Source organism: Erithacus rubecula (genome assembly GCF_903797595.1).
Source record: "Erithacus rubecula genome assembly, chromosome: 20".
In the NCBI taxonomy this organism is placed as follows: Eukaryota; Metazoa; Chordata; class Aves; order Passeriformes; family Muscicapidae; genus Erithacus; species Erithacus rubecula.
Window position 1 is genome coordinate 1,139,239 of NC_136672.1, and position 19,447 is coordinate 1,158,685.

The 19,447-nt window shown below is 59.1% G+C and overlaps 1 protein-coding gene across 1 annotated transcript; it reads left to right on the forward strand.

The window, feature by feature from the left end:
* Positions 1–9,326: 9,326 nt before the first annotated feature.
* Positions 9,327–9,956, forward strand: RNF222 (ring finger protein 222; the record flags this gene model as incomplete). The annotated part of the gene is made up of 1 exon (XM_079323837.1): positions 9,327–9,956. The coding sequence occupies one exon, from the start codon at positions 9,327–9,329 to the stop codon at positions 9,954–9,956; it is 630 nt and encodes a 209-aa protein (XP_079179963.1).
* Positions 9,957–19,447: the final 9,491 nt, after the last annotated feature.

Below are 19,447 nucleotides of genomic sequence, written 5' to 3' on the forward strand. Positions count from 1 at the left end.
TGTGTTCTCTGCTCCCAGAGGATGATGCTGCTGCTGCCACAGCCTGGACCAACCCACCCACCTCTCCCCTTCTCCCTCCGACCTCTCCCCTTCTCCCTCCCACTGACCATCCCCTTGGCCTGCCAAACCCCCTCTGGAGGACAGGGAGGGACATCGAAGTAGCTGTGCAGAACATGGAGGGTATCTGGGAGAAAAGCTCCTTTCCTGGGACCCAGCCCTAAGCTGCTGGCAGTTGGGAAGAGTCAGAGCTGGTGATGCTGAGCTCTGAGGCAGGCTGGGTGTCCAGCACTGCACTCTGGAGCAGGCTGGGTGCCCATCCCTGTGCTCTGGAGCAGGCTGGGTGCCCATCTCTGTGCTCTGGAGCAGGCTGGGTGTCCAGCACTGCACTCTGGAGCAGGCTGGGTGCCCATCCCTGTGCTCTGGAGCAGGCTGGGTGCCCATCTCTGTGCTCTGGAGCAGGCTGGGTGTCCAGCACTGCACTCTGGAGCAGGCTGGGTGCCCATCCCTGTGCTCTGGAGCAGGCTGGGTGCCCATCTCTGTGCTCTGGAGCAGGCTGGGTGTCCAGCACTGCACTCTGGAGCAGGCTGGGTGCCCATCCCTGTGCTCTGGAGCAGGCTGGGTGCCCATCTCTGTGCTCTGGAGCAGGCTGGGTGTCCAGCACTGCACTCCAGAGAAGGCTGTGTACTCGGTTTTCCCACTGCACTCAGGAGCCGTAAGGAAATGTCATGCACTGTTTGTGTGTCCCACATGGTCTCAGTGTAGCTTTTCCCTAACTCTTCAGTGACGGAGCAGCTCCTCCGAGGGGACAGAAGTGTCCCTGCGAGGGAATGAGCCAAGCTGAGGTGTCACTGGGGAGCTGTGGGGGGGGGTGAGAGGGCTCTCTTGCACATCCGTCTGCACCTCTGGCTGTCTGTCCATGGAGGCAGGGGTCAGTGCTGCCCCACACCAGGAGGTTTGGGGTACCTCGCTGTGTTGGATAACGCTCCATGCTGGATGTGCGTGGATCTGCAACCATCCTATAACCAGAACACAGATCCTGACGTGGGAAATGAGCTCTGGGAAACCCCAGCCTGTGCTCCTCGTGCCTCTTTTCCCAGGAGCAGGCACGGATGCCAGCAGCTCCCTCAGAGTCACCTTTCCGAGCATGCTCTGTCCCACCGCTGGTGACAAAGGCTCGGCGCCGGCGGGGACTGCGATTCCCAGGGGTGCGGGGTGCCTGCCTGGTTAACAGCGGGTTTAAGTCAATGTTTGCTCGGAGCTCACCCCCGGCCGCCCCCCATTGTGTGCGGGGCTGTTCCCACGCGGCCGGGCGCTGCCGGCAGCACAAAGGAGCAGTCACTCAGCATTAGCGGCACAATGCGGCTCCTGCTGCAGCCGCCGCGCCGCCTTCCCCACCAAAAACCCCTTCCCGGGATGGCCAGGGAGAGACAGGGATTCCAGCACAAGGGGTTCTCTCCCAGAGGTGGGAGAAGCCGCTGTGGGAATTAGCTGGGGGTGTCCACAGGCCGTGTGTGCCCGAGAGGATCTGCGGGCAGCCTGGCTTTGCTGCAGGCACACCCAAGGGGGACACAGACGGGGCACAGGGTGGGTGTGGGACCCTGGGAGATCAGTTAAGGGCTCAGATCCAGATGTGGGGCCCTTTGAGGTGCAGATACACCTGGGAATTACCTGGAGAGAAACCTCACCTCGGTGGTGGCTTGGGAGGGAGAAGTGACAACTGGGACTGGTGTTTGGAGAAGAGCAGGGATTTCCTCACTAATCCCTCTCTTGGAGGGTTGTCCAAGACCACCAAATCCAAACTGTGCCCAAGTCCCACCTTGTCACCAGCCGAGAGCACTGAGTGCCACCTGCAGGTATTCCTTGGACACCTCCAGGCATGCTGATTCCACTGCTTCCCTGAGCACTCTGACCACCCGTTCAGTGTAGAATTTCTCCCTGATGTCCAGCAGGTTATCCTTCCCTTATATGGACTGCAGGCAGCCAAAATGCAGATCAGACCCCACGGGACAGACACTGGGGCTGGGCAGCAGCACTTTGTGCTGAGCATCCTCCTCTCAAGAACCCACTTGGGGTTCTGCTGAGTGATCCTGCACGTGGTAGAGCAGCTCTGCCTGTAAACCCTCCACTCACAGCACTACATTGGCAAATGCTTGGAAAAATCATTAAATGAACCCAAATTGAGTATTTGGTATTACTGAGCCTTTTCTTTCTGTGCTGCTGCAGAGCTGCTGTAGGGTTCTCAGCTGACCTGCATATGTTCCATTAAAGGCAGAAACATCTCTGCAATCCCAGCCCTGGGACTGAAGGAAAGGGAAGGAAAAACCCCAACCATGACACCACTGGGCAGCCTAAACCACGGTGAACATCTCACTTGGGTAAAAGGCTCCAAATCCCCAATTCCAGCGAATTTTCTCTTGGAATTGTGGGGTTTCTATGCCTTCCCTCCTGGAATAAGTCTCGAGGGAGCTGTGTGAGGCAGCCAGAAGGGATGGTGGGAGGCAGTCAGGCAATCAATCCCCTCTGTGCAAAGGACACTGGGTTTAAGGCTGGGCAGGACCCCAATCGACTATTGAAGAGAGAGATGGGGACTACTGATTCACAATCAGAATCTGAACTTTACTGTGAGCTACATATGCTTATATAGCATTTTCAGGAAGGCTAGTAATTTTTTACCACATTCATTTAGTTAAACATCACACAGACAAACTTTACATTTCTTCTTTGTTAAATCTTTCCCGTCAATCAGACTTGATCCAAACTTCTTGTAATCTTCAGAGCTCTGTTTGCTCTTGCCAAGGCATCTTGGTTATCAAGCTGCATATGTTAATTAAATCTACAGCGCTATCAGTGTGAGTTACCACAGAGCCCCAGCCCGAGCCCCTCTGAGCAGGGAGGGAGGGGGAGTGCCAGTCCCAGCTGCCGCTGCTGAACAGTCCTTTCTTGTCCCTGAGCATCTGCCCGCGCCCTCGGAGCCGCATTGTTTCCCCATTAGGCACACGGGATTCCCGCTGGCACTGCATCCCTCTGGGAAGCGCATCCCGGAGGGATGGATGGGATGGGGGAGCCGGGGGAATGTACGGGGGGGGCAGCCCAGGGCAGGGGAGGGGTACACGGGCTAGATCGTGCTACTGCCACATCCAGGGGGCTCACGGAGCGCCGCAGCCTCTCCGGGAGCTGCACTTGGGCTGCCCCCAGACTCCCTGAGGGCAGCTCCGGGGTGATACCCGCACCTTGGTGGGGATAACTGGGGAAGGAGCCCCTGGAGACTGGAGCTGCCCTCCCATGGAGTGTGGGGCTGTGTGGCTCTGCTCGGGAGGGATGGGACAAATCCCCGATATTTGGTGTCAGGATTGGACTCAGGGTCATTCCCGAGGGGGTTTGCTGCAGCAGCGGGAGGCAGGGGCAGGTCGAGGCTGTGACACCACGCAGGTGGAGCAGGGTTTGGGGGCACATCCAGCCGTTCTTGTGCGGGGGAAGCACTCACCCCATGGAATGGCAGGAGGAAGAGCAATCGCACGGATCCCACCCACCCCAGCTGCTGGGACCGTCACCCCCTCGGCATCCCGGACTCGCCGTCGGCGCTCGCCGTTTATCCGGTGCCAAAGCACATCCGAGAGCACCATCTCCTGGGCACCGCGGGAACCATCGCGGACAGGCTGAGCCAGGAGCTCTCCTTGTCTTTGGGCTGCCTTGGCTAAAGTGGGATCCAGCTGGTGGGGCTCCATCCTGCCATGTGCCTGAGGAGCAGAATCCCACAAGAAGGAAAAAATGCTGATTTCCCCACTCTAATTCCAGCAAAGCAAGCATGGGAGAAGATGGATAAACTTGTTCCTTTTATAAAGCTTGGATTACCTTGAAGTTGTCCAACTTTCCAGCTGTTTGAGTTTATTTTGACAGCATGGAAGTGGATGTAACCCAGGGCCCAGGACTCTTGAATCCTCCACCAGCACAGTGCAGCCCAGGGAAATTAATTCTACTTCAATGAGCTTCTTCCCCAGCTGGGAATATTTCCCTGGGCCAGGATCAAACATGGATTTACTCCTTCCTGCCTTCACCTCATTCCCAGCAATGCCAAGGACTCGCTGTGCTTGAGCTGGAGCTGTAAAGGGTGGGGGGAGGTTGAGTTGAGCAGAAACTCCTGTAAAACCTCAGGTTTGCAGGGTGGACATGGCCAGGGGAAAAGCTGAGGGGGTTTGGGAGGACTGTGTGTGAGCTGGGAGGGATGGGGCAGGCACCAGGCACCCCCAGAGGGATGGGGAAAAGGGTGCAAGAGATGTGATGGGAGCTGGAAGGATGGAGGAGAGAGAGGAGGAGCAGCCTCCCTTCCCCTCTGCAAGCAGCCCTGGGACACGCTGGGGCCGCTGGGCAGGGACACCAGTGCCCCTCAGCCACCCTTCCCTGGAGCACTCATGGTTCTGGGAGAGGAGAACATGGGCACAGGGAGCCCTCAGCAGCTCTTTACAATCACTCATTTTCACCATTCCCAAGGCACAGACTTCACCCACCACGCTAGGAGTTGTGCCTGCATGGCAAAGCTGCCATCAAAATTTCAGCTGGGATTTTCTCCCCAGGATCCTGTCCCAGCTGAGTGCAGGGATGTGGGGCACTGAAATGTGCCTGGTTCATCATTCAGGATCCAGGGAATTGCAGTGTGGATTTGATATGGAAATATTGAGTCCTGTAGTGGTTTTTTTTGCCTGGTACCAGGCTCAGACATGGAGCAATCTTGTGGCTTTAAATGTGCTTTGAAAATAAACACTGTCACACAACTCATTCTTCCTCCTCCACACCCAGCCAGGGGAAAGTTTGGGTGCTGCTGTGGAACTCCAGGGCTGTTTCTGCATCCTCCTGTCCTTGCCAAAGGCTGCAAAGTTCTTCCCAGATGCTGTTGGGGGTTGCAGGGAAGGGCCCTTGGCCTCCCCAAACCCTTCAGTGAGAGCTGTGTCCTCCTCTGGGTCAGAAATGTCCTTTGGTCACTGGCAGCCACTGACCTGAGCACAGAGAAAGTCTCATCTGTTAGAGCAGCTGAGCCTGGAGCCACTTTCCTGCTTGGATCAAAGGATTCTGGAGCCTTGGTTTGAGGGGACTGAACCACTGGCCACGAGCTGGACTTATTAAAACCTAGGGAAAGAAAATACAGGCAGGGTTCAGGGATTTTGCTTTGCCCCTGAACTTGGTTTCTTGTCCTTCAGGCACTGTCAGACTCAGCCTTGTCCCTTGGGAAATGTTCTGCTGAGGCAAAGGCACTGAGGAGAGCCAGGACTGGGGAAGAGTGAAAATGCTGGGAGAGCCAGGGATCTGATATGCTTTGATTTTGGTGTGGTGCAAGCAGAGAAGGGAGGCAGACTCGTTTTTCCAGTGCCTATGTATAGAGCCATGAGCTCACAGTTAGTGACTGCAGAGAGCATTCAAAGTATGGCAAACAGGAATTCCCACCCCATCTCATGGCAGCAGGGAGCAAAATGGGGCTGGGGAGATGCTTGGCTGCCCCAAATCTGCTCTCACTGGCCCAGAGCACTCACCAGAGAACTGTGTGGGTGTCAGCAGCCTGGCACCTCCAGCAGCTTCCAGAGGGATCAGGGGATGGGGATGTCTGCCCTGGAAGGGAAGAGAGGATGGGGATGTGTGTCCCAGAGGGAATAGGAGATGGGGATGTGTGTCCCAGAGGGAATAGGGGATGAGGATGTGTGTCCCAGGAGAGAAGGGGTGCAACCCCAGCCCTGGCACAACCTCCCTGGAGAGGTTTCACCTTCATTTTCTGATCCTCTCAACAAAACTGGGATAACAAGTGAGGCAGCCCGACCCCTGAGCCTGAGAGGTGAGGAAGCTGGTGATGTGCTCAGGGTGTCCTTGCAGGGAGGGAAGGGATTCAGGGCTCCAGAGGGCACCCCTGAGGGCACCAGGGTGCCCAGGTGGGGCTGCACCCACACTGCTCTGTCCAGAAACCAGCTGTGTGTTGCAAGCCCTGCACCCATGGCTGGCTGATACTGCTGCCCACACCTGAGCCCTGCCCGAGCCCTGCCCGGCCCACAGAGGCACTGCAGGGCCTTTCTCCCTGGGCTTTGGCTACCAGGGGTAATCTCCTCTTCCCTCTATCCCACAGAGCTATGGGGACCTTCCTGGAGCTGGGAATGTCCTGCAGAGCTCTCTGGTCCTGTGTCATGGATGGTTTGGGTTGGGAGGGACCTTAAAGATCAACTCCTCCACCCCTGCCATAGCAAGGACACCTCCCACTGTCCCAGCTGCTCCAGCCCCAGTGTCCAGCCTGACCTTGGGCACTGCCAGGGATCCAGGGGCAGCCACAGCTGCTCTTGGCACCCTGTGCCAGGGCTGCCCACCCTCACAGGGAACAATTCCTGCCCAATATCCCATCCAGCCCTGCCCTGTGTCTTAAGCCATTCCCTGTGTCCTGTCCCTCCATCCCTTGGGAATTGTCTCTCTCCATGTTTCCTGCAGCTCCTTCAGGCCCTGCAAGGTCACACTGAGCTCAGCCCAAAGCTTCTCCTGTGCAGGTGAGCAATCCCAGCTGTGCCAGCCTTTCCTCCCAGCAGAGCTGCTCCATCCTCTGCCCATCCTGAGCCTCCTCTGCATCTCCCCAGCAGCTCCAGCTCCTCTCTGTGCTGAGGCAGCTCTGCAGGTGGGGTCTTGCATGTCCAGGTTTCTCCTGAAGCTTTTCCCTGATGAAGACCCCAGGGCTGCTGGGCCATTCAGGCCAATCCATGTCCTGTGAGTGCATGGCCACAGGGAGGGAGGGCCTATGGGCAGTGAGTGCCCTGAGGCCACTGTGCCCACCCCAGAACCTCCTCTGGTAGGGCAAACAGCATCCTGATCTCTGTGGAGCCACTTGCAAGATGAAATGTGGGCTGAGCCTTCAGGCTGGGGTGAGAGGGGGGCTTGGGAAGAGTTGGGATTGAGGCAGGAGTGATCCAGCCTGCCTGGCAGCTTGCACAGGGCTTGGCAGGGCAGAGGTCTCTTGGCTCCTTGCCCGAGGGCCAGCTGAGGGACAGGTGGCTCTCTGGGACACAGGAGAGGTGACAGGGAACCTTCTCTGAGGGGGTTTCCACCTGCACGTGGCCAGTGGCTCATGAGCCACCTGAGGGTGCTGAGATGGCCAAGGATGGGGCTCCTGCCCCTCCTGAGCCCACGGAGCTCCTGCTGCACTTGGAGCATGGCTCAGGGAGATGCTGCAACACCCAAGGACAGGGACGCAACAGCAAAGCCCCCCATGGCTGTTCAAGGGACTTTGCTGGGCCATTCAGTATCATCCGGAGCCCTGGTGGGACAGGGACAGCAGGGCTGAATGGAGGGACTGGGGGGTGAGAAGGGGAGGGGGCTTGGGGAGAAGGAACGAGGGCAGGGTGGGTGGGGGGCAGTGGAGCTGAGGAGCCCAGCCCTGCTCCCACACCTGCTGCAGGATGTGCAGCTCCAGAGGCACACAGCATCTCCTCAGTGCCAGATTCCTGGGACTGACCCCAGAGCGATCAGCCCGGGGACAACGTGCAAGGCAGGACCTGTGCCTGTGCCCTCTGTGTCCCTGTGCCTCCTGTCCCTGACCCTGTCCCTCCTGTGTCCCTGTTCTCCTGTCCCTGTGCCTCCAGTCCCTGTGCCTCCTCTGCCCCTGTGCCTTCTGTATCCCTGTGCCTCCTGTCCCTGTCCCTGTGCCTTCTGTCCCTGTGTCTCCTGTCCTTGTACCTCCTGTCCCTGTGCCTCCCCTGTCCCTGACCCTCCAGTCTCGTCCCTCCTGTCCCTGTTCTCCTGTCCCTGTGCTCCCGTCCCTGCCCCGACGCCTGACGCCAGCTCCTCGCCCACTCCCTGCCCAAGCGGGCCAGTGCGAGCTCTTTAAAGGCCGAACGGGTTCCTCCGCATTCACTCAGCCGGAGCTGTCCCTGCCCTGTCCCTGCCCTGTCCCTGCCCTATCCCCGCTCCTGCCTTTGCACAACGCGCCCTGCTCAGACACAGCCGGTGTCCCGCAGCTGTCCCGGTGTCCCGCAGCTGTCCCGGTGTCCCGCGGGTGTCCCGGTGCTCTCCCGGGGCTGGGGACAGCCGTGCATGGAGGGGCTGCTGCCCCGGGGCCCTACAGCAGGTAAGGGGCTTTGGGGCACGGGGGAGCACGGGGAGAGGGGAGCAGCAATCCCTGATCGCTCCTAAAGCAGAGCAGGAGCCTGGCTCTGCCCCGTGCCTGGGGAGGGGGCGGCTCCTGGTGTCCCTGTGGCCGGGGTGATGGCCCAGAGGGGGAGGGCAGCCCGGCAGGGCATGGCAGAACCTCCAGATGGGCTGGGAGGGTGTCCCTGGCACAGTCATGCGTGAGAAAAAGGCTGCAGGCTGGGTGAGGTCTGAAAATGCCACCAGGTCTGGAAAAGCCCACGGCTTTTGATGAAAGGCTGGCTCCTGAGCTGGTCAGAGAGAACTAAGCTGAAGATCTGCCCTCTCCCTGCTCTTCTCTACCTTCTCCCTGCTCTTCTCTGCCCTCTCCCTTTGTGCCTGGGGAGATGTAGGGCAGAGCTTCAGCCCCATCTGGGGCTCAGAGCTCCCCACACTGCCCTGCTCTGGGGCCAGGGTGGCTGGGCTGGGCTGGGCTGGGCTGGGCTGGGCTGGATCTGCCTTCCCTCCTCTGTGACTGAGCCTGATACAGGCTTGCTGCACCCAGCTCCAGCCTGAGCATGGACACGGCCTGGAGATGCCACAGCCTGGCCACCACCATGGCCTGGCTACCACCATGGCCTGGCCACCAGCCTGGGCCATCCCCCAGCAACCTGGAAGGAGCCTGCTGTGGGTGTTTGCTGCCTGCCCTGGCTGGGTCACCTCCCTGGCTCCTTCCCTGCTCCACCAGCCCTGCTGCTCCAAGCTCCCCTTGGGGGTCTCTGGGGTGGGAGCATCTCCCTGTCCTTGGCAGCTTCTGTGGTAGGATGGGGATTCCCAGCTGCCAGCAGCTGCAGCTGAGCACAGGGGCACTCGAGGCACAACCTGTACTTGGAATGACAGTCTGTGCCAGCAATTCAGCAGACAGGGCTCCGTCCAGGGCCTCAGCCCTCTGCCCCTGTGGTTTTTTAGGCAGGATTTTTAGGCCCTGGAGGGCTCTGGAGCTGAGATCCTCCCACCATCAGTGCCTTGCCCCAGGGGCAGCCCTGGGAGCTGTAATGCTGCTGAGTGCTCAGGCCATGCCCGGCACCCATCCCCCCTCCTGTCGGGTGAAGGGCAGTGCCAGGAGAGCAGCGAGGAGGAGGAGGAGAGCTGAAGAGATGCACTAATCCCTGCCAGCAGACCCTAATTAACCCTCGGTGCCTCTCCCTGGCAGCCGGGGAGCTCCCGCGGCCGGCGCAGCAGGGATGTCCGAGAGCTCCTGCAGCAAGGAGGGCGCCCCGGCCGAGTGCCCCGTGTGCTACGAGAAGTTCCAGCCCCTGGAGGCCACGCACCGGCGGCTCAGCTGCGGCCACACCTTCTGCCACGACTGCCTGGTGAAGTGCCTGCTGTCGGCCAAGCTGGACGGGCACGTCCAGAGCAGCATCATCTGCCCCGTGTGCCGCTACGTCACCTTCCTCAGCAAGAAGCGGGCTCTGTGGCCGGCCCCCGGTCCCCGGGCCACGGAGATGCCCCTGTCGCCATCCTCCCTGTCGCACCTGGCCAAAAGCGAAGCCGGCAACACGCTGGTGGTGCCCAGTCACTTCGTGCTGCCGGTGCAGAGCCTGGAGCGGTGCTCGCCGGGGCTGCCGGGGGTGCTGGCACGGGAAGCTCACATCTTTGTCATCAGCGAGCACGGCATGCCCCTGGTGGCCGCGGAGCGCGGCTCCGCGGGCGGGAGGGGCGCGGCGGACACGGCCAGCTCGGTGTCGTCCAGCCCGGCCCTGGGGCTGAAGTGCTGCCAGTCCCCCATGGCCCTGGCCGTGATGCTCGTCCTGACCCTGGCCATGCTGGCGGCCGTGCTGCCCTGGCTGCTGCTGGTCAGGAGGGACTTGTAGCAGGGGTGGCATCAGCTGGGACACCAGAGTGTGGAGGGGCTGGAGCATCTCTCTGAAGCTCCTGGAGAAAGGCCAGAAGCAGCATTTGGTGAAGCTCTCTCATCTGGCCAGGGACTGAAGGGACTTTCAGACCTTCCTGCAGATCTCCAGGGACTTGCAGTGTCACTGCTGGCATTATCTGTCCCTTTTGGTTAAAAACTGCAGCCAAACACTGCTGGTGCCTTCCTGCAGGGTCTCTGTGGACAGGATCCTCCTGCACGCTGTGACAGCACCTGCAGGGGCCAAGGGGGCATTGCTGCCCCTGCCCAGCTCCTTCCCAGCTCTGGCTGGGCTGGGACTGTAACCCCAGGCACAGCCAGGGGCTCTGGGGGTCAGGGCTGCCAGGCTGGGGGCTGCTGGAGGTCCCTGAGCTCCCAGGACATTGGGATCATTGTGATGCAGCCAGCCTGGAGCAAACTCATGGCTTTCATGGCAGGGATGGAGAAATCAGAGCCTGCAGCTGCCAGGCACGAGGGCAGTGGAACCAGAGGATGGAGAGAGTGATGCTGGCCCTGCTGAGCTCACCTTTCCCCTTCCAGCCTCCCTGCAGTGCCATGGGGTGGGAAGGGAGGCCAGCTCATCCCACAGGCAGTCCCAGCTGTGCCCTCCCTCACCTCTCTGAGCTCCCCAGGGTCGTGGCCATCCTCTCATCACAGCATCCCTCCTGTCCAGGGTCCCAGGGACAGGCATTGGGAGTAAACCCAAGTTCTGGCCATCCTAAGGGGGCAGATTTGGGATCCCTGCTGTCCTTGCTAGAGCCCTGTGGCAGAATGACATTTCCTTGTCCCTGTATCCCACTCCTGAGGTCTCACAGCTAGAGGCTCATTTTCACCTGTGCCAAACAGGCTGGGCACTGCTCACCCCCTCAAACCTCCTGGTTTTGCCCTCTTTGGGACTGGTCCCACCTGAGGGGACCCCAGTGTCAGCCCCCAGCTCACGGCCATGCTTTGGAAGGGCAGTGGGCAGCAGGGAGGCACAGCTGGGATTTGGGGAGCTTTGAGCCTGCTCTCAGGAGAGGAGGAAGGGGGCTGCTGGACACCCCTGCAGGTGCTGGGGTCACTCATGGCATTTGTCCTCAGCCCAGTCTGCATCTTCACCACCTTTGTCCTCCTGACCCAGACCCAGGCCCTGTGGGTGCTGATCTCACTCTGTCACCTGGGAATGTGTCATTTCATGGGCACCCAGTGTGAGCAGGACATCCCTCATGGGCACCTTAATGTGAGCAGGACACTCCTCACCATCACCCCAATGTGAGCAGAATGTCCCTCATGGGACCCCAATATAAGCAGGATGTCCTTCACTGCCACCCCAACATGAACAGGATGTCTCTTATGGGCACTCCAATGTGAGCAGGATATCTTTCACTGGCACTCCAATGTGAGTAGGACACTCCTCACCATCACCCCAATGTGAGTAGGACACTCCTCACCATAACCCCAATGTGAGTAGGACCCCCCTCACTGTGCCCCATGGGAGGTGACAGTGGCCACCAGGCTGGCACAGTGTTCCCTTGCTCCCAAGGGAGGGGCAAACATGGCCAGCAGTGCCACTGAGGTGGCTTTGGGACAGCACAGAAAATTTCAGGGCAACAAGTAATGACAGCTTGGGGCTGGGAAGGGGGAGCAGTGTGGGGCAGAGGAGCTGATGGTGTCCCCTGCCATCCCTGGGGTCACAGCTGGGGACACTGCACTGCTGGCCTGCTGATCCCCTGATGTGCCTGCACTGCCCCAGCCCTGTCCCACTGTCCCCACCCAAGCCTGGGGTGCCATGACCCTGATCCCTGTGTGAAGAGCTGGGAAAAGTGCCTAAGACACTGCACTGGAATGGAAACCCTGTTTCATAAGAAATGATGACCTGATCATGACGTGTCCATGCCTCATTATTTAATAATAAACCCTATTATTAGTCTGTCTGGGCAATTAATGCAGGGTGCCAGGGCACAGCCCCTTGGCACAGGGCTGCTGGGAGGTGGCACAGGGTGGCTGCAGATATTTGGGAAGGCAGTGGGGACTGGGAAGAGCTCCAGGGGCAGCACTGGGAGGGCTTGGGGATGTCTTGTGCTGTATCAGGGCAGGGGGACTGGGGCTGGGGGGACATCCACAGACCTGGAGGAGAGGAGGGTGTTTCCCACAGGGTGGTCCTGCTGGCCAGGGCTGGCAGGGGCAGCCCCAGAGCCCACAGCGCCTGCCAGAGCAGCAGGAACTGGAGATATCCCAGGAAATGCTGTGCCAAGAATCCAGGGGTGGCATCTCCTGAGCTGCACAGGTGTGTCTGGTGCCCAGGGCCACTGTCCCCATGTCCCCACTGTCCCCACACCAGCTCCAGGCCTTGGGGCTCATGGCCAGTGCTCCTCCAGGGAATGTGCCTGCTGGCTGAGGCTGGGATGTGCCAGGATCAGATCCTTCCTGTGCAGATGGAAAAGCTGCCCTCAGCCTGTTTGAGTGCTGTTAAAGCACACCAGGACTTGCTGAGCCTTTTCTGCTGATGTCCCTGGGAAGATGTCTGGATCTCCAGCAAACCCAGATGCTGCCCAGCTCATCCTGTGTGTCCACCAGAGGATACAGGGCCATTTCCAGCTCAGTCCTGAGGATCTCAGTGCTTTGGTTTGCCATGGTGACCTGATATCCCAAGGATAGCTCAGGCCTGCAGCTCTGAGATAGGGATTTCATGGAATCCCAGACTGGTTTGGGTGGGTAGGGACCTTAAACCCCATCCAGAGCCACCCCTGCCATGACAGGGACACCTTCCATTATCCCAGACTGTTCCAAATCCCATCCAGCCTGGCCTTGACCACTTCCAGGGATCCAGGGGCAGCCAGAGTTTCTCTGGGCACCTGTGCCAGGGCCTGCCCACCCTCACAGGGCAGGATTTCATCCTCACATCTGCCTTATCCTTGCTCCTGTGCAGCACTTGGGCTGTATTCCCAACACACAGATCTGCTTGGGATTTCATCTGGAGCTGCTGGAGGTTCCTGACCCCATCCCAGGTGCCCTGGGTGCCCTGGCTCCATCATGCCTGTGTGTCACTGGTCTTGCATCCCAGATATCCCCTTCACTCACAATCCACCCTGTGGCTCCCATCAGAGTCCCCTCTGTGCTGCCCTGGCCCAGCCCTGCTCCCCCTCTCCCCATGGCTGGAGAGGGCTGGAGTGTCCCATCCCCTGTGCCACAGGTGACACTGAAGCCCTGTCCCCTGTCCCCTGTCGCCTGCCCAGTGGCCAGGCTCTGCTCAGCAGCAGCCAGGGGTCACCCAAGGAGTGATGGGCCAGGTGACCTGGAGAGCCCATCAGGGCAATTATTGCTCAGTGTGAGTGTGGGGAGGGAGTCAGTGGCTCTGCTGCTGCTGAGGAAGGCCAGGGCTGTGCACACAAAGCTCAGCTGATGGCACTGGCCTGGCTGCAGGGACAGGGACACTCCCTGCAGGCAGCCAGCACACCCTGCTCCCTGGCTGGAATATCCCCAGGTGTCCTCTGCCACCTCCTTCCCTTCCTCTGCCTGAGCTGGGCTCTGTGCAGGCCCTGCTGTGCCCCAGCTGTGCCAGCTGTGCCCCTGCCCCTCCCTGGGCTGCTCTCAGCTGGGCTGTGGCTGCTGCAGCACAATCCTGGCAGATGCCAGTGTGTGCCACCTCCCAGGCTGGAGAGCACAGCCCTCCCAGAGCCCAGCCCAGTGTCTGCAGGCTGGCAGCAGCTCTGAGCCCAGCCACGGCTGTGTAATGCATCATTAGCAGCAGAAGGTGGCATTTTTATGGCACGGGGATGGCAGGAAGGGAATTGTGCAGCCCGGGAGTGCTGGCTGGGCAGGGACTGCTGCAGGCTCCATTAGAGAGCCCCAGCTCCATCAGCCACATCTGGCCATGAATAATTGAGCAGGAGGCTCCTCCAAGCTCCCTCTCTGCCCTGCAGCCAGCCTGGAGAGCCACGGGCAGCTGGGGGCTGGGCTGGGGCTGGGCAGTCTGGGACACGGACAGGAGGTGACACTGACCTGGCTGTCCCCACCCCTGGGGCTCTCCAGACAGGATCCCGTTGGCTCCATCTCCAGCACGTGGCAGATTCCCTTCTCCACTGCCCACCCTTCTCCACTGCCCCGCCCATGGCCTGGGTGGGCTCTTCTCCAGGATGGTGGGTTTCTGTGCAGCCCTGGGGGGCTCTGCCACTGTCCCCACTGTGACATCAGTGCACACGGCAGGGGTGGCTCACTGGGATGGGATCCCTGAGCCCTAAATGAGGGATCATGGGGACAGGAGTGGCTCTGGAGCTGTCCCTTGGTGAGGGGCTGATTTCTGTCCCTGTTGGCAGGGGACAAAGCTATGGGGCAGAGAAGGGTGAGGTCAGTCCTGCCCTTCTCAGCATTCCCTGGGTCACACCAGCATTCCCTGGGTCACACCAGCATTCCCTGGGTCATTTCAGCATTCCCTGGGTCACACCAGCATTCCCTGGGTCACACCAGCATTCCCTGGGTCATTTCAGCATTCCCTGGGTCACTTCAGCACCCAGGGACTCATTCTGCTCAGCTGCCTGGACAGGATTTACATTTCTCTGTGTCATCCTTACATATCCTTTTGTGAAAAATGTAGTGATGTACCATGAAAAAACCTCAGGAATATCACCAGAGATGTCTGCACTCCTCTTCCAGTAATGGCTGGCAATGAGCAGGAAACACTTTACTGGGAAAAAAAAAAATTGAGCAGATTTTGCCTTAACTCATGTCCCATTTTGCCACAGGAAATTGAGCTGGGAAAGCAATTTTCCTTGTCTCCAGAGTGATTTATCTTCTGGCTGATGGCAAATCTCCCCTGTGGCAGAGCTGTGCCTGACCAGGAGCTCTGCAGGGCACCAATGCCCTGTGCATAGCCAGACCCTGGGGCAGGAGCCCTGAGCAGCCCTTCCTGCCAGGCTGAGGGCAGGCAGGGCCTGGAATCCCCCATGGCCTGCCTGAGGGAGGGATTCAGGGTTCTGTGAGCTGAGAAACACTCCTGTGGGATAGGAAATGTACCTGAGAAATATTCCTGTGGGATAGGAAATGTTCCTGAGAAACACTCCTGTGGGATAGGAAATGTTCCTGAGAAATATTCCTGTGGGATAGGAAATGTTCCTGAGAAACACTCCTGTGGGATAGGAAAGCCTGGGGTCATTTCACTTTAATAAAAGGTGTGGAGACTCCCAGAAAACTCTCCTTGGATGCCTCAGGGGCTGGAGCTGGCAGCCCCTGGCATAATCCAGGGTTGCAGGTGGCTGCTGTGATACCTGGGATCTTCAGGAAATGTTCTGGGAGCTTCTCCTTGGGCACAGCTGGTGACTGTGACTGCTGGAGTGAGATGTCACCTGCAGCCAGACCTGGAGCCTCCTGAGGGAAGGGTTTGGTCCCAAGGTTTTCATTCCCTGTGGATTGCCCAGCCGTGGTGGCCCTGGGACAGCTGAGCAGCAGTGTCACCTGTGGGACAGGACGGGGAGCTGGGGACATCCTCTGGGGTGTGGAGGGCACAGGAGCTGCTGCTGCTGCATCCCACCCCCAGCACCCCTGGGGGGTTAAACCCCAGCTCCTGCCCATCCCTGCAGCTGTGCTGGAGCCAGCTGGGGCTGGGCTGGGGCAGCCCCTGCTGCAGCTCTGGAGGAGATGGAGATGGGCAGGAGGGGCTCTGCGGGCTGGGAGAACCAGTTCCTCCAGGATGTGCAAATCCTGCTTGTCCCCCAGCCCAGCAGCTGCAAGGGGGCAGAGCAGTGTGGGGTGCCTGGCAGGCCACAGGGTGCTGGTCCCTCTCCACTCTGGGCAAAGGTGGCCTTGGGGGCAGCAGGAGCAGCCTCTGTCTGTACTGGATGCCGTTCCTGGCTGCAGGCTTTGCCCTTCCTTGCTGGATGGAGGCTCTGGCAGGCTGCCCCGGGGCGCAGGGCACTCCTGCAGAGGGAGCACAGCTGCTTGTTTCGGTGATGAGGCTCCTGATCTCCTGGCACCGGCTGCCAGAGCCTCAGGGACCTCCAAAAATCTCGGAGATTCTCTTGACATGATGTTATATTCACAGGGAAAATAATTAATCAATGTCTGCTGCCTCATTGATTGCAAATGCAGCAGAGCCAACAATGCCTGTATTTTTAATTTTTTTTTTTTATATTTTTTCCTTGCACTGGAGGGGTCTCTCCATGTTGCCAGGGCAGAGTTAATGATGCTGATGTTTGCCATTGATGGTCTGATTTATCCCAACTTCCAGATCTCATTCACCCTCCTGTAAAAGCTGCTCCTCCACAGAGCTACTGCAACCAGAGGTTCCTGTTCACTTCACCAGCCCTGCCTGGGGACAGACAGATTTGGAGAGGAAAGCAGCAACTTTAATGAAACAGTCCCAGAGAAGTGGCACCAAATTGATGTCCCCAAAACAGAACAAACCCCTGGCACAGGCTCTGCTCTGCACCCCCTGCTCAGTGTGCTTGGGGACATCCCTTAGGGTGACAGCTCTCTGATGGGTGTTCTGGGGAACTGGAAGGAGGTTTCTGTCCTATCTAGGACAGGATTGGGGCACAAATGTGCCTTGGTTTCAAACCAAAGTAATTTTAGTGCTTTGGGGCTGTGGGTCCTGCCCAGCATGGCTGTGGAGGTAAGCAGGGAGCTTCCCTGGGAGACAGAATGGTTTGAGAGCTCCAGGGAGCTGCAGCCCCTCTTCATGGCAGGGACTGACACCAGCCCTACCACCAGCCTCATGCCCAGGAGCTGGAGACAGAGGAGAGCTGCTGGCTGCCCCCAAACAGCAGCTCCCACACTGACAGCTGCCCCCAAACCCCACTGCCCTTGCTGTGGGGCTAAAATCAGGGACAGCAAGGACACCAAAGGCCTGATAAAGCCACCTGTAAAGTCCTGTCTGTCCCAGGCTGTGCTCAGGGCAGTGGGAAAGTGAGTGGCCAAGTCCCTGAGTGCCAGCTGCTCTGCAGAGAACCAAATTCCACATCAGGGGCAGATCCTCCAGGAGGGGAAATTACAACAAAATAAATCCTGGTGAAATTTGAAACAGCTGAGAGAGGTGTTTGTGAAGGAAAGTGCTGAACAACCTCTTGGTTGTTATATATTTGATAGGTGTTATGTGTTTGATAGGTGTTATGTGTTTGAGAGGTGTTCTATATTTGATAGTGTTATAAAAGCTTCCATCCTACCCAAGTGTCTTTGTGGTCAGCTGAACTCTGCCTCAGGGGCACAGGAGAATGGAGATGTTGGAGACCAGGAGAGCTCCTTACCTCCCTTCTCCTTTGCCCTGAGGGTTGGATTTGGAGTGAGCCCATGGTTTTGAGCCACTCCTGGTTTGGCAGCTGTGGCAGAAACACTGAATCTCTCCTGGCCCTTGCAGCTCTGCTCAGCTCCAGCAGCTCTTTGGACTGAGGTCTTTTGAGTATTTCCTGAAATGCCCTCAGGGAGTGCCTGGGACCCTGGCTGGAGCAGCCCAGACACCTCCAGCAGCTGCATTTTACCCAGGGAGTGCTCTGTGCTGTTGGATTTTGTTGTCTGTCTCTGGCAGCACTGCAGAGCAGGTCCCAGCCCGGGCCCTCAGCTGGAGCTGGGCTGTGTGTGCAGGTGTGAGCCCTGCTGGGCCATCACACTCTGCAGGAGGGGTGGCACAGCTGTCACTGGTGCCTGTGGGTTGGTGGTCCCTGGTCAGGACAGAGGCAGGGGGCTGTGCTGCCAGCAGGCTGCTGGTGCTGGGCCCTCTGAGCCAGCAGTGGGCAGGGGGTGAGTGCAAACTGATTGCAGAGGGTGCACAAGGGGTGTCCATCCTTCAGGGGGTGTCCTGAGCACAGCAGAGTGACACAGCTCCTGTGCTCTCAGTGCTGGCTGTGCAAGAGCAGCACAGCAGAGTCCTCGTGTGGAGCTGCTCCTCTTCATCTGCTCACTCCTGACATCTGCTCCCATCCTTTCCTCTCTCCCTAGAAACAGACAGGACATGTGAATGCTTTTATAGAGCCTGATGATAGCTAAGAAATCGAAGTTCTCTTCAATAAAGACATGTGGAATCAAAACTCTGGGCCTCAGGGGACCATTCCCCACCAGACAAATCCCAGACAGAAGCACCAGCAGACTCCTGGCTGCAGAAGGGGTGCCAGCATGCCCAGGGATGTCCAGGATCAGCCCAGCTCAAGGTACAAGTGAGGCTGGTCACATTTGGGCACAAAAGGAGGATTGTTCCCTCCCTGGAAGGCCCAGACTCATGAGCAAACCCTGCTGGGGCTGATATTGCCCCTGATCCCTGTCCCTGTGCCCAGTGAGGGATCCAGGAGGGGAAGAGTAGGAAGAACTCAGAGTGCTGAGAGCAGGTCCAAGGCACAAGAGGGGACTCCTGGAGTCACCCCACAGTGTTCTGGGGTTGCAGGAAGCACTGGGGGCTGCTGGGCTTTGGGCCACTGGTGTCAGTGGGGTGTCTGGGGGAGCACAGACTGGACAGGGAACAGAGGGAGCCGCTGGTTCCCAGTGCCCACGTGGGCTCTATGCCAAGCCCAAGGACCTGGAACAACCCTCAGCCTGGAGCAAACAGACCAAGCACAAAACCACAAAAACCCAGAGGGAAAGATAAGCCCTTGAGTCAATACCTCACTGGGCCTGGGCCAGTGCTCCCAGTGCTGCACAGCACCAGGGACAGGGACCCACAGATGCTTCACCCACTCCTGCCCTGCCACTGGGGCTATCAGGAGAGGGCTCTGCCCCAGCCTGAGGGGTCTGGGGCAGCAGAAGAGCAAAGGAGCTGTGTCCCTGGGCTGGAAAGGACACTGGGCACCATCAGAGCTGGTGCTCTGGGGCTGCTGGGGTGTGCAGGCTCGTGGGTGGGTCAGGGGGCAGCAGAAATCTCACAGTCCCTGCCACAAGCACACACAGCTGGGAGGTTTCCCTCTCTCTTGGACGTGGCTGGCTGCTCCTGCCTGTGCATGAGGCACGTTGAAGCCACCATGTCCTGCCTGTCCCTGTGTCACTGCGAGCCAGCCTGCAAGAGCTGCAGGATGCTGAAGGCACCTTGCACACAAATACAGAGACGTGTTTGGGGTTGACTTGTGCACATGTGCCCACACCCATCCTGCTGGGGAACGGCCCAGCTGAGCTGGGTGGCTGTCACTGACCACAGCTGGATGAGAGAGGGGAAAATGTGTGAGCAGGGATGCCAGGATCTGCACTGGGAGCCTCTCTGCTCCTGCACCTCTGGGTACACACTCCTGAATGCATCCCAGGAGGTCCAGGCACAGGGCTGGCAGCACTGTCCGTGTGGCAATCACCCTGCACCCCTCACCATCCACAGGCCATCCCCTGGCAGTGCTGGTGAAGTGCACAGCACCATCCAGCGCCAGGTGCTGGCGGTGACTTTATCCCTGGAGGCTCCGTTCAGCAGTGTGGGGGAGGCAGAAGGGACCCGCGGGGACAGGGACCCGCCCCGGTCCCGCTGGGCTCCCTGGGTGAGCCCCCGGCGCCCTGGATGTTGTCCCCAAGCACCAC